The sequence below is a fragment of the Arvicanthis niloticus genome, chromosome 6 (assembly GCF_011762505.2).
Source record: "Arvicanthis niloticus isolate mArvNil1 chromosome 6, mArvNil1.pat.X, whole genome shotgun sequence".
Lineage (NCBI taxonomy): Eukaryota > Metazoa > Chordata > Mammalia > Rodentia > Muridae > Arvicanthis > Arvicanthis niloticus.
The window spans coordinates 47,359,376-47,374,170 of record NC_047663.1 but is presented as its reverse complement, the minus strand read 5'-3'; the positions used below and the strand labels follow the sequence as shown (position 1 = coordinate 47,374,170).

General features: G+C 48.8%; 1 protein-coding gene across 10 annotated transcripts in view; it reads right to left on the bottom strand.

Moving 5' to 3' along the window:
* Nucleotides 1–14,795, bottom strand: part of Rap1gap2 (RAP1 GTPase activating protein 2) — a 219,898-nt gene that overhangs the window by 20,329 nt on the left and 184,774 nt on the right. For all 10 annotated transcript variants that reach the window (XM_034506215.2, XM_076936325.1, XM_076936326.1 and 7 more), the window contains 6 exons: nt 12,944–13,044; nt 11,105–11,234; nt 9,328–9,483; nt 5,160–5,231; nt 4,587–4,673; nt 2,919–3,053 (listed from right to left, as the gene is read on the bottom strand). In XM_034506215.2, the coding sequence (XP_034362106.2) occupies nt 2,919–3,053; nt 4,587–4,673; nt 5,160–5,231; nt 9,328–9,483; nt 11,105–11,234; nt 12,944–13,044 (681 nt within the window). The remainder of the gene's footprint in view (nt 1–2,918; nt 3,054–4,586; nt 4,674–5,159; nt 5,232–9,327; nt 9,484–11,104; nt 11,235–12,943; nt 13,045–14,795) is intronic.

Here is a 14,795-nt window from a genome sequence, read left to right as displayed (position 1 = left end):
CACTCACAGCCAGAACTAAAGTGAGGTGTGAATGAACCACTTCCGTGGGGGCACACACAGCCTACGGCCACAGTGGCCACAGAGACCACAGTGGGTCTGCTTCTTCGGGGTCCTCTAGGGAAGACCAGTCTGAAGGGGACAGGGAGTAAGATGGCGCTCACCCCTGAGCATCCTCAGCTAGTGCCTGCCTGTGAAAGAACTTTCAAGCCAGGCGTTTTCTTTCTGAAATCATTATAGATAACCCTTTATTCGGGGGACATCCCAGAGATTAATCCAAAAAAAGTGTCAGTGATCCTGACACCACAGTCCTGCCTAAGGCACTGGAGACAGACTCTTGAACTGGGCCAGGGCTAAGCCTGCCCCCTTGCCCAGGCCTCTCTACATGGGAGACCTGAATCAACACTGAAGGGGTTGACGAGAGAAGCCAAAGTTTCTTCTGGGGGTAGAGAAACTCACTGGTCATGGTCATCATGCTCCAGAGGCTCACTCTGTGTGCCTGACCCTGATGGCCCAGCCCCTTCTATTCCCCACAATTTCACAACCTCAAAGGCGGGTATGAAATCTGAATGGAAAAACGGGTCTGCCTTCAACCACAGAGTTAAAACCAAGCCCCTGTTACACTGGCTCGTAGGCCAGTCATAATAAAGTCTTGCAGCATATCTCTTGAAAGCCCCTCTAGGAACACCTCAGACACCCTGAAGTGAAACACAAACCAACCGCTACTCCTCCTAACAGACACAAGAGACTGAGGAAACTGGCCTCGAGCCACCGTCCTTTAGACCTACCTGCCACCAGTCGTAAGCGCCTGAGCTACCTCATCCATCGGACCTATGGGCAGGATGTCCACAGCCTACATACAATGTTACATAAATAATTGAACTCGTTAAAAAAAAAAAAAAAACTCCTAAGTTTAAAAGAAAACCTGTAAGACTCAATGCAACAAATGTTCATAAAATGTCTGCAAAGCCCAGCATCATGCTAGCTTGTCAACCGAGGCCCAGCTCGGATCATACTAAACGGACTAATTTACTGTGGGAGGTGGAACACTTTGATAGGTGTGATGCGAGGTGAGGCAGAGTCCCCAGAGCCTCAGAAGGCCACTAAGTGGCTACCCCTCGACCTTCCCTGGGCCCAAGCCTGTTTCCTATTGCCTAGCCTCGCACTGACCTTCCTCTTGGCAAGGCAATCTGTCCACCATGACTCCCTCTTCCTTCTCTGTTCCATTTCCCCTCCATCCTTCACTTTTCTCAAAATCCAACACAAATAAAGAAGAATCTCACTGTGTAACCCAAGCCGTCCTTGAACTCATCATGTTCCTGACTTGGCCTCCCAGATGTTGGCCATACAGGCATGCTCCTCCACACCCAGCTCCTGCATCTAGAGTCCCCTGGCTCCTCCTCCTTCACAGCCTCGTCTATCATGACTACACCAGAAGCCCTAGGAATCTCCTACCAGTCTGGATGAGCAACTGGACTCCTCCCACCCTCAGGAGGAATCTCAGCAGCTGGTTCCAGCTCTGGCCAGCAGAGCTATGCCTGCTCTCAGCTGTCCAGCTGGGCAGTGAACAACTGACCCAGACCTGCCCAGGCCTGGCCAGTATGGGTGGAATCTTCATGGTCAGAAACTGGGAGGGAGTATCATGTAGCTGTTAAAAATTTGGGAGACCTGAATTCAACTCTGTCTCCAGGGTGACCTAGGATAAATTATTATCTGCGTCTTTGTTTCCTCACATGTAAAACTAATACTTACAATTACTAAAATTGAATGTGAATTATTATATCCATAATTCCATCCTTCCACACAGAGCACTAATGACAGTTGGGAAGTTTAAGACTGTATGTAACCTATACAGCACAGTTAATGTGTGCCCTATTAACAGCTAAGGGTATTTACTGTGTCATAGGTGATCTGCAATTTCTGGGCATTATTCCAGCGAACTCTCACAACATGGTGACAGAGGTCCAATTTATTATCACTAGGTCTGTAACAAGAAAACTGTAGCTTAGGGACTTTAAAGATCTTGCCTAGTACCCTGTAGCTGAGACTTTTAAAAACACATGTAACTCCAATCCTGGTACCTTAAAATGTCATATTTACGAATCTCTCTCTGATGGGAAACCTGGCAGAAACTTGAGCTTAGAGTCAGTAAATCTAGGTGTGAGCCTCTAAGATTCAGGGTCCTGAGACCCCATGGCCTCTTATAGCCTGCCCTCCAGCACCCACCCACACCCCTGTGTGTTACAGGAAAAATGGAGAAATAACTATCCAATCAAGTGCACATGATTACAGTCAGGTTCAAATCAGATGCCAGTAAAAGTGCTGTGTGGACCAACAAGCATGCCACCAGAACGTGATAATGAAACCATCTCTGCCCTACACTGGTTCTGTGGTCATCCAGGCTCCATCTGAGTCCTGCTGGGGACAGGGAGTTCATTCTACATAAAACTATTCTTCAATACTGTGGCTCCACCCACCCACCTAACCACGTCCAACCGGGCTCCAGCACTTGCCAGCAAGGAAGAACAATGCAGCCCCCACCTAGCTACTGAATACCCCTAAGGCTGTGGCCTCAGCCCCATCATTCTTCCCTGAACTCCTTGACCACAAAGGGAGACAGCAAAAGCAGTGGGTCTTAGTTCATATGGCCTCCTCTCCTCTACTCACTCACCTACCTGCTTACAGGATTCCTGGGCTGAAGATGGTCCAGGCCAAGGGAGAAAGCATGGAGATATTCCATGCTCTGGAATCACTGCTGGCTGCTCCAACCTTATACACCATGGCCCAGCCCTTTGCAAAATCCCACCTCATCCTGTCACCTCTGACTGGTCCTTGGGCTCTCAGGCTGGATCCCCAATAACTTAGCCACTTTCTTTCTCTGCCCTCTTCCGCAGCAACCCAGAGTTAGCCTGCATCCGTACCTTAAAAGACTCCAGGAATCCTCCATGGCCCCCGTTCTCAAACTTGTCCTCCTCTGGGCCCATGCCTAGCATGACCTGAGTGTGTGTGTGGAGTTCATCATGAAGGTTGTCCAGGAGAGCAGCCCGGGTCCGGTCCTAGAAAGGAATAGTATACACAGGTGTAGACACCAACAGCAGAGATGTGTACTTTCTTCTCTGCTCCAGATGTCTGGTCTAAGGACTGCTATTCTGTCACCAGCCCCCAACCATGGTGAGGATTTAGGAGAGTGAGCTTCGTGCTCACCAATGCTGCAGTTAGCACAACTGTTCCAGGCCTGACCCTGCTCTCATTCTCTCTACCATACCAGTTCTTCCAAGGCTTACCCTGGGGACCCCCCACCCCAGGTCTCAGACCAAGATCTATATACACAACCCCTCTGCCCATGGCTCTGTAACAGCCAGGTAGCAGCCAGGGACATGCATGCAGCCTCCAGGGGGCTCCAGACACAACAGACTGGACAAGCCCTTTCAGCAGGCCAGAGTCCTAACAAAAAGCTCCTCTCCCAACTGTCCCCATGTTACCACTGAGCCTGAGCTGAAAGCCTGAGGCACCCCACAATTCCACCTTCCCTGCCCTTATTTCTAGGGGTCTATCATGTTTTCCCAGTGCCTGACCTTATAGGAATGTCCAACCTTCTGACATTGTGACCTAATGCTGTCATCTATAAGAACTGCACAGTCAAGTTACCAGGGGAAAAGTTCATCATGTTTTATACCCTACTGGTCCATGATTTTTGCTTGGACCTCACTCATGGCTGCCCTGGGGCACATGCGGCTTGCAGGCCTCTGGTTGGACACACCTACCTGCAGTTTAGCCCAGTGCCTCCTGTGATGGGTTCACCTTTGTTGGGCCTCTTAGACTCTTTAATCATTTCTAACTGGCCAATTCCTGTTCTATCTCCTCTTCAACCTCTCCTCCTCCTCCTCTCATGCCTGCTGGCTAATGATGCCTCTAACGGGCGAATCAAACACTGCTGTAAAACATCAGAGCGCACACCACCTGCAGGCCACAGCCCTGCTCCATTCAATGCAGCCACCATCTACAGATGAGTCCCATCTTCCAGCCTCAGGAGGCTGCCATCCGGCCACACCTCCCACCCCACAATGTCTGATTCTGTTTGGCTGTTCCCTGAGTCTTGAATGACTTTCCAAACTCTCTTCATGCGAAAGCTTCATCAGACATCAAGATTTCAGCAGCTCAAAAGCAACCTCCTCCAGGAAGCCTTCCCTGAACACACCCTCCATCATCCCTAGCAGAAGCAGTCACTACCCACTACCTCCATCATGACCCAGAGTATAATACAGTACACTGTATTATAAATCATAGCTTGTCTTCTATAAAGGTCCCTCTTCTAGCCTGGGCACTACATAGAAGTGATGTCTCACTCACTTATCTTTCTTTGGTAACAGAGCAAGACCTGGTCATCCTACATGTTCAATAAAAAAAAAAAAAAAAAAAAAAAAAAAAAAACCCAAACAAACAAAAACCCTGGTGATTAGCTGCTGAGACCTAGAGTCTAGATGAGTTCCTACCAAGAAAAAAAAAAAAAAGTTCCCAAACAACAGAGAGCAGACAGCTTAGGAGGGAGCAAACAAGCCCCAAGGAGACCTTCAGTCTGGCACCCTCACCTCCAGCTTAGCGAACTTGTCCGACTTGCAGCAAGCATTCTCGGCATTCGTGAGCTTGGTGAGCAGAAACTCCCGGAATTCTGCACCCTGAAAACAGGCAAGATGTTCAGAACTCTCCCAGACTCTGCTGTAAATAAAACGCCTCCAACCATAGTGACAAAAAGACAGGAGAGCCCCTGCATTAGCCCCTCTCATATCTGGTCACTTCCAGCCAAGGCCAGACCCACCTGCTAATGTACCAGCTTGGAAGCCAACTTCCCCAGTACTGGTAAACCCACCTGCCATATGGCACCTTGGTCACTGGAGGCAACTCTTGCGGCTGGCTCCTAGGTCTGGAGCACAACAGTCCTTCTACTAACAAGAAGGCAACCCTGACATCAAACTCCCAACAAGGGCTACACTGACCTCAAAGGGTGAGGTAGGGAGATATCCAGAAAGGAGATACCCCCAAAGCTATAACAAGATCTCCCCACAATGCTCCCAGTCTATACTCAAGCTTGTTCCAACTACTGACACTTGGGTGCAGAGATCTGGGGTCTTGGATGTGACAAGTGTAAAAGAACAGGTTCTTACCTTCTGGAAAACAGGCGGGCTTGGCAGAGGGGGTCCAAAGGCGGGTACATCTTCCCTTGCAGTGACTGATACCTGAAGGAAACAGTTTCATGGGGGCTAAGACGGATGAGGAGTCTGACACCTTGCAGCAGACCAGCTTACCCCTTCCCTCCCTCCCAGAACACAGAATGTCTGCGTGAGCATCATCCATAAGCCCCATCTGATGCTCCTCTAGTGGGCTGGATGGGATGGAATCCTGCATCCTTCCCTCTGCCTTCCTAGGGGCCAGAAGCAAGTTGGCAAGATGATGCCCTGGGCTAGGGAACCACTGGGACCCTAAGTACAAACAGTGCAAGTGGTGGCCAGAGGTTTATCTCATTACCCCATTACAGCGTTCATCCCAGAGAAAGCAACCGAGGACTACTGCTCATTTTACTGATGCAGGAACAGATGGCTATGACATGGAGCAAGCACCCTCCAAAGCCAGAGAAAGGGGCACAGAGAATCCAGACTGGTCCAACCCAGCTCTGAGGCCCCATTAGCCTAGCCATATATCAAACACACTTTGAGTGTTTAAAAGGTAACTACTGAACCACAGAAATGGCTTCACAGATTAAAAAGAAAAAGAAAAACAAACCTAACACACAAGCTTGATAGTCCCCAGAAGAGAACCAACTCCCAAATTGTCTCTACCCTCCATACTTGTGTGTCTGTGTCCCCTCCCAACATATCATGTACACATGCACACACACACAAACACACACATCAGCACCAACAACAACAACAGCAGCAACAACAAAACAACAAATAATTTAAGTTTTTGAAGAAACAAGTAAATACTGGTTGCAAGGAGAGCTTGGGGCTCTTAGCAACCTGACACAGGCAGTGGCCCAGGTCTGAAGCCTGGCTCTACACACAGAGCCAGTCATTCTGGCTGAGGCTTGAGCACAGAGATACCAAGAGCACTGGCTGGGAATGAGGATGAGGAACATCCAGGCTCTGGCCTAAGACTATGAGGCTGGACTGTCAGACCACCCAGAGACTCTGCATAAGGGTGGTCCTGCAGCAGGTGGCTTCGACTCCTCACCTCCTTTCTCACTCACGTACCTTGGCTTCACCTGCTGTCAACCCTGGAGGTTACAGGGCTCTGGAGAGGCTGCCCTATCCCTTTCACAAGCAGTGGCTGACGTGAAGGCCCTGGCACGCTGCCAACCACTCTGTCCTGTGAAGTAGGGCAGATGCAAGAGTCTGCCAGACTGGGTGAGCAGGTAGCCTGGGGCCCTGCCAGGTCCAGCAGAGAGAAACAGAGCCTCAGTCAATGGGGCCTTCTTCCTACAAGCTCAAGGCCATTTACATGGCCCAAACTGAGGTACTCAGAGTCAAGAAATGGTTTATGTTCACTGACAAGATTTCTGGCTAAGCCCCAGCTGCTAGACACAGCCGCCCCTCCAGCCACCTACCGCAAACTGGTGGCCCAAGTCTAGAATTCCATCTCAGAACAAGAATTTGGCTGCCCATTGTGAGTATCTGGGACACTTGGGACAAAGCACAAATGCCTGCAGGCCCAGCTGTTTTCCCGGCCTGGCCCCTTCTCAGGCCTGCATTAAAGTAGTCTATTCTAACAGGGTAAGTGTCTTAGAAGTGCCTTTAAATCCACAGGTCAGCAGGGCAGGGCCCAAGTCCTTTCTGGTACTGTTCATCCACTGCCCATCCATACCCTATCTAGCTCCTCCTCTAACTTGGTCTCCTCAGGCAGCTAAGCCTTAGTCATCCCCTCCTCTCAGCTTGCAACCAGATGCCCAAGGGAGCTGAGAAAGTAAGGGCTGGAGACCCAGCAAAGCCCCCATGCCCAGGGATGTCCTGGCAAGGCTATTCAGAGGGAGTCATGATAGGCAAGGGAAGGCCTTCCCCAGCCGCCTGCTTCAAAGAAGATTCTTGAAACCTTGGCAGAACTCCAGGAGTGATGTGGAATGGCCCCTGCGGGTAGGGATGGGGAAATCCTATTGATTGCTGAGCTGGAATCTCTTTCAATCTAGAGTGATGGGAATGAGATCCCTACCTGAGAAGTGATTCCACACTTCATGCACACCCGTGGAGCCGGTTTCTCACCTGCCCCAGAGGCTCTTGGGAAGACTTCCAGCTCCAGACTCCCCTGGCTCTGTGGCCTCAGCTCTAAGTGCCCTCAATGGCAATCAGCCTCAATCTCAATCTCTTCCCGATAAGCAGACTAATGGGCCTTGTTAGGCTTCAAGAAGATTATCCAAGGGACTAGAAAGATGGCTCTATGGGTAGAGGCACTTGCCGCCAAACCTAACAACCTGGGTTCAATCCCCAGGAGCCACGTTGTGGAAGGAGAGAACTGATTCCTGCAAGTCAGCCTCTGATTTCCATATGCAAGTGTGTGCTGGTGGGAGCGCACACACTTGTGCACACACGCACATGTGCATACACTTACACTCACTCACACACACACACACACAAGTAAATATAGAAAATGAAGACTGCTATAACACAGAGCCTGGCACAGAGCAGGAGCTATCATCAATCACTCAGGATTTTTGTCTTTACTTTCCCTGCCAACCTACATGTACGAAAGGGCACCTTCAATACAAAGTTCCCCAAACCAACTGGCAGCCCATACCCCCACCCTGCTCCCATAAGTAGCCAGGGCCAGAAGAACCCTAAGGTTTTAAAATCTATCTTCCCTGGTTTGCAAAGATAAAAATAGAGGCCTAGAGACAGAATAACAAAGAGACAGATGCAGAGACCCCAGGCTGCTGTGCCATTCTGTCCTCTGGGGTTCCTCTCGCCTTTACTCTCCTTTCTCATTGTTAGTCCCCCAACTTCAGGGTTCAGCTAAGACCCAGTGTCAGTTAGGGCCCCTGAGGGCTCTAACTCAGTTCCCCTCACAGTTTATGCATCACCCACAATGCCTGGGAGGAGGAGCACTCTGGGGAGCACCTTAGAAGACAAAGGCATCTTCACAAATCCAAACCTGCCTCAATAGTTGGAATCGGTCTTAAGATGCTGGTACCCAGGGTTCTGTGATGCAGGGAACCCTTTGGGAACTGAACTCTAATCTCTCTTCCCAGGAAACAAAACAAACAAACAGAAACCAGCACTTGGTTCTCACTCACGGGATTTCTGAGGGTTTGGAGACCGCCTAGTCCTGCCCTAAAATCCCTGGCTCAGCCTATCTCTCATGGGTCCCAGGTCCCTCAAACCAATGGAACGCAGAGAAGTGCTGCCTGGAGGTCAGGAGAAAGAAGGGAGGCAAAGAAGCAGCCAGTGAAGAGGACAAAGAAGTGTGTCCTGTCTCTATTTGATGCTGAGGGCTGGGAGCAGAAATAGTCTAATGTATCCCACACACCTCCTCCCAACAGCAGGTGACCCTTTTTTTTTTTTTTTTTTTTTTTTTTTTTTGCTTTTTTAAATTAGCATGTACTAATTATACGTATTAATGGAGTTTAGTGTACTATTTCCACACTTGCATACACTGACTAAATCAAACTTGCTTTAACTCCCCTCACCTCCCACACCCTCTTCATCCCCTTTTTTACATATTTAGTTTTTTAACAGAGTCTCACTATGTAGGACAGGCTAGCTTGGAATTCTTGATCCCCTGCCCCTGACCCCACATCTGCCAGGATTTGGGGATTACAGGCATGTGTTGCCTGCAGTGGCCAGGATGACATTTTTAGCTTTCATATATCTTAGAAAGAAGAAAAATCCCCGATCATGAGCCTTACCCATGCATTCTCACCAAAATCTTCCAATTAAACTTGTTCATTTGTCTACCATCATCCAGATGCAGAGACCAGGGTCTGTGAGGCCTCTCTAGCATCCATCTTCCCTTGCCTTCCTCTCTCCTTTCTGACCATTCTCTGCACCTCCCCTCCCCCTCCCTTTCTCCTCCTTAGACTTCCTCTAGCAAATGCTTTCACAGTGACCAGTGCTCAGGGCTTCTTTACTGTTGAGTGAGAAGCTGAAGAGCTAGAAGCAGCAGATGGAGGAGACCTCAGAGGGTGCTTTCTACCCAGAGCCAGGCTCCAAATCCCAGAAGCTGGCCCAAACATGGGGACTGCAATACTGGAATGATCTGGTGTCTCTTGCTGTCACTGAGCCCTCCAACCCTAGGGAAGGATGTACATGGGCCCGTGACTGCCCCTCATGGAGGCTTCTTCCTTACCTTGTAGGATGGGGTCTCTGTGCCTGGGCTCTCAACCTGAACGACAATGTAGGCATGTAAGAAGTTGGATGCGATCATATCTGGGACAAATGGTGTGTTTTCTTCTTGAAAGATGATGGCCACGATGTCGTTCCCAATATGCCGCTTTCTCTGCAGCTAAACAGAAAATGCCTCATTGGGACAGAGAGTACCTCATTGGGACAGAAAGTGCCTCATTGGGACAGAAAGTACCTCCTTGTTATGAGAGTTAGGACTACCCCCAAAACAGAAAAGACCTCAACAACAAATTCCTCTTTAATCCACTGTTCATAAACCCTGAACTTTGAGGCCAAACTCTTTGGGGAGCTGTTCCTCTCAGTCTGTGGGAATTACTAAGAGGAGGAGGGAGAAAGAGCCATGTTGTTAAGTAACAGCTGGCCTGAATAGTATTAAACAATAGCATACAGAACCTAGACGTAGGACCCTGGAGAGAATGTAAGAATATGAGGCCAGGTCTGGCCCTGAGAGAGCCATAGTTGAACCAGAAGAAAGGCAAACATAGGAGAAGCCCTTTCAAATTGAGTTTCTCATTTACAGGGTATCTATTATACTCTGAACACAATACTGGAGGCTTTTATGCAAACTGCCTCACTTGTTACATGCATGTGCAAGCACACGCGCACACACGCACGTGTGCGGACACACACACACACACCTGAGCTCCCATTTCGTAAGAAGAAATAATGAAAGAACTGTCATTAATCTGGTCCCTGCCAAGAGCCAAGCTCTGTAGCATATGCCAAGGTGAAATGACCCGGAGGTAAGCAGCCTCAGAGACTGGGACAGTAGGTGAGAAAGGCTCCAAAAAACACAAGGAAAAACACAAGGACCAAAGGTGAAATCACCAGGGAAAACCCACTTTGGCTATGCAACAAATCTCGCAGCCATTTGTTTCTGGAACATCCAATTGTTTGGGAGCCAAACCATAAGTCACTTGCCAATCTCTTTTACTCCCAAGAAGCCATGCACAATGTTTATGATTTTGCATCCCTGCTCCTAGGCAGAAACAAACAAGTCAGAGTTTGGAGGAGACCCTCCTGTGTTCCCTGAGATAGGAAGGCGGAAAGAAGCATGGGGTCACTGGTATCCCAACAGACAGGATCAGCTGCCAGAGCCAGACCTGCCCCAGGGGTGTGCAGCTCAAAGCAGCAAGCCTGGAGAAAGTTGTCTAGTGCTGAGGCCACAGATCTCACCGAGTCCCCAGGTTAGGAACAGGCAACGAGGCTGAGAAGCTTCTCGTGCAAGCTTCACATTCATAGGGTATAAGGCAGCAAGGAAGCAGAAGGGGTGAGTGGCCAGGAAGGGACAGAGGTTCCACAAGAAGCAGGAGCATGCCAGGTGTGAATCTCGAGAGCCCACTGTTCAGAAACCTAGTCACAGCAGTGGTCTACACAGACACTACTCTGAAGCCACAGTCTGAAGCCACAAAGCCACTGACTTGCTGAGAGTCGAACACTCAGCTTGCTCTGCTCTACTGACTGGCTTCCAGCTTCCAGCAGCAGATCTGTGGTACAGCCTGATCAACCTTGTTTGCCTTGCTCCCAGCTTGACCCTTTACTGACTTCCCAGGGGACGCTCTTGTTTTTGATGACAGAGATAAGAGCCCAGGGTCTCCTGCAAGCTAGCCAAGTACTGTCCCACTGAGCCACACCCTGAGCCTCAAGGAAGTGTTTTAACAGGCCACTCCAGGCTGTGGTGTCAGACCTGCAGCTTGGCCCTGCCTTCCTGTACTGGTTACCTGCTGGGTGTCACCATCCGTGAAGGGCAGCTTGGTAGAGACATGGAACATGATCTCCCGGTCCCGGAAAGTGGTGTACACCGACTCCACCCCTGTCTGTCCGTGGGTCACATCCAGGCCTCCTCGAAAACTAACACAAAACAGACAGGGCAGAAGCAGGAGAGAAGGAATGAGGTGAGGTGGCATCTTGGTGATACTATGGACATATAGCAGATACGTGGGTGAGAGGACATGAGAGCTGAGGGCCAACAAGGGTATAAGATAGGGAGGTATAGAGATCTGTCCTTCTGAACAGCCTAGCCAGTGTTCTACCATCAGTCACCCATATAAAAGACATAGTTGGGCCTGGTGGCCACACATTAGTAAATCTAGCCCTTTGGAGATCAAAACAACATGACCCTGAGTTTGAGGCCAGCCTAGGCTACAGAGTGAGACTGTCTTACAACTAACTAACTAGCTAATTAAGACAAGCAGAGCCTTAATTTTAAGACTTTGTTATGCATCCTCCACAGGGCTGTTCAAGTAGGATGGCCATCCATTTATAACCCCACACAAATGCCTGGCCTAGCTTCCCAAAGCTCCTAAGGCTGGGCCTAAGCCTTTGTTCTGTCCAAGTCATCAGACAAGAACCAGGACAGCGAGTCACTCCACTGGATGTGGGTAAACCTACAGGAGTCTGGGAGACCACAGAAGAAGGGATAGATGATTGGCTTTAAGCACCCAGCTCCTGTAAAGACCAAACCCCTCCATGTTTGTATCATCCCAGGCGGGAAGGAGAAGCTAGGGAGGAACGGATGACCTTCCAGGAGACAGCCCTTCCCCCTTCACAGAGATATGTGGCTGCCAGCCTGAAACCAGTCTTCAGCAATTGAGAGGGGAAAAAAAAAACAAAAAAAAAACAGATGCACCTCAGACCCAAAGGGTCAAAAGGCCACTGCCAGGCACTCCGGTTTTGTCCGCGCTGTCTGTTTTACTTCTCTGTGGCCTTGGAGGGATTATTCCATTTACATCCCCTTTTTTATAGATAAAGGAACTGGAATCTTCTCCAGGTAAAGTCACTGGCCCAACATCTTAGGGCTTGTGGCAGAGGTGGGATTCTAACCCTGGTGTGACTGACTCCAGACAACAGTTGTGACTTCAAAATAAGAAAAAGACAGAGCAAAAAGGGAGAGAAAGAGGGGAGAAGGAAGCAAAGGAAGACAGCAATTATTTGAACGCCTACTGCAACTGGACTGTTTTCACACAAGATGTTAGGTGCTTGTTTTGGCTCCTGGGCAGGGCTGTCTTAGGACTCTCAGCCACATGCCAGCCACTCCACTGGATGGGTCTGAAATATTCCGAAAATGTTGCCTTTTCTTAGGAAAATCAAGAGCAGAGTCTTCCAAACAGTAATCCCAATATTCTAGCTTTCTGTCCATTTAAAGGACCATACGCTGTTGCATGGATTTCTGCCAAGAGGGTTATTATGTTTTCGTGAAGTCTTAATTATCTGTTCTTTGAGCATTGTCCAAATTGGGTCGTTTCCTTCCAAACGGCACAGGGTTCTCTTCCGCCTGCCAGGTGAGTGGTAGGGAAGGTGGATTCGTGTTGCTGCCAGTCTGAGACAAACATAATTAGAAAGGCAAACTGCAGCAGGAGTGAGCTCATCTTGCTTCGAGGCCACTGCCTTTCAGCCAACCTGTCACTCTGGATTATTCCTAGGACCACTGAGTCTCCAGGAATTCAGGCAGGTACATGAGCAACGGATCCGAAGTTGGAAATGTCCCAGAGTCCCCCCAGGACAGAGCTGTCCCTTCGCCCCCACCAAGTGCCTCAATCGTAGATGCTGACGAAACTCACCCTTTGAAATCCTGTAGTGTGATGGTGTCCCCCAGGAGATCCAAAAACTCCTTGAAAGCTGGGCTCTCCTCATTGTTCCCAAATAGCTCCTCTTCCAGGGTCTGGAAGAAACAGGGAAGGGCCAGGGAAGGAATGAGAGGAAGCGGCTGGGCGTGGAGTGGAAGGGCTGTCCACACTCCAGGTCCCTTTCTTCTTTCTTTCCCGTTGTGCAGTACATCTGCCGCAGCTGTCCTAAGGTAGAGGGCGGGTTAATAGAGGAGGACTCTGCAGGGCTGGGTGCTGGCCCTGAGTGAGGAGGCTTGGGAGTCCAGCAGAGGTCGGAGCAAAGAGCTCTTAGACTCCACACCAAAAGCATGACCCAAAGTGAAGGACCAGTCATGGGCTTCCAAAGAGGCTCTCAAAACTCCAAAGTAGGGCTCAGCTGGTAACACGCTCCTTTAATCCCTGCACTCAGAAGGCAGAGGTAGGCAGAGCTCTGTAAACCGAGGCCAGTTGGGTCTACAGAGCAAATTCTAGGGTAGCTGGGGCTGCACTGTGAGATCTTGTCTCAAAACAAACACTGCATAATAATCAAAACTCAAATAAGACCCCACTTCACAGCCACTAAGATGGGTCTGAGGACAAGAACAAGTGCGGGTGAGCTTACAGAGAACTCGGGACCCATGTGCATGGCTCCTCGATGGAACATGAACAGGAAAGATCATCATTCTGTCAGTTTGTCAGAAGGCTAACCACTGAGCAATTCCACGTCAGGTATACACCCAAGAGACATCAAACCATATGAACATAAACAAAACTTGTTCGTGAATATCAAGAGCAGCACTATATATAACCCACAAGTGAAAACAACTCAGAAATCCATCAACCGGAGAACAGATTCTTTTAAATGTGGTATATCTATTCAATGGAAGATTACTTGACCATAAATAAGGAAGAGACACATGCTACAACGTAGATGGACCCTAAAGCATTTATCTAAGTGAAAGAAACCAGTCAAAAATGTCACATATAAAATATTCTTCCACTTTTCAAAGGTTCAGAATAGACAAAGCCAGAGAACCAGAAGGCAGACTATTTTGAGAGATTCTCATGTAGCCCAGGCTGGCCTTGAATTTGGTATCTTCCAGGAGCTAAAGGAAATGGAAAAGAGGAGAAACTGCCCATGGGTGTAGGGTTTCTTTGAAAAGCCATGAGCACACCCTACAATTAGATCTTTATTGCTGTGCCACTGTGACAACACCACAGCCACCTGCGGACATAATTCTTACTGTTGTGAACTGCACAGTATAAGAATTACAGATCAGTAAAGCTGTAATAGAAACTTAACAGTATGAAAAATTACTATTAGAAAATGGTCAAAAGACATAGGCAGACATTTCACCTAAGTGGACACACGGACGACAACCAAGCACATGGAAAGGTGTTCAGCATCACTGGCCACCAGAGAAATGAAGACTAGAACAACAATGTGGTACACCACACATGCACCAAGAGGGCTACACTCAAAGCCAGCAGCACTGAATCTGGCTTAGATGCAGAAAAGCTAAATCACCCACACACTGATGGGAAAACAATCACTCCAGAAAATGGTCTGGCAGCTACACATGCAATTTACCATGCGACCAGACTTTATACTTCTAGGCAATTATCCCAGAGAAATGAAACCATAGTTTCAAAAACCCAAACCCTACATGAAAGTGTTTATAGTAGTTCTAGTCCTAATTCCCCAAAGCTGGAAACGACCCTGATTGATGTGTTAGTGAATGGATAGCTAAGTAGAATATGTGCAGACAGACTGTGGAATACTACTCAGCAAGCAAAACAGTGCCTAAACCAGGCAAGGTGACACACA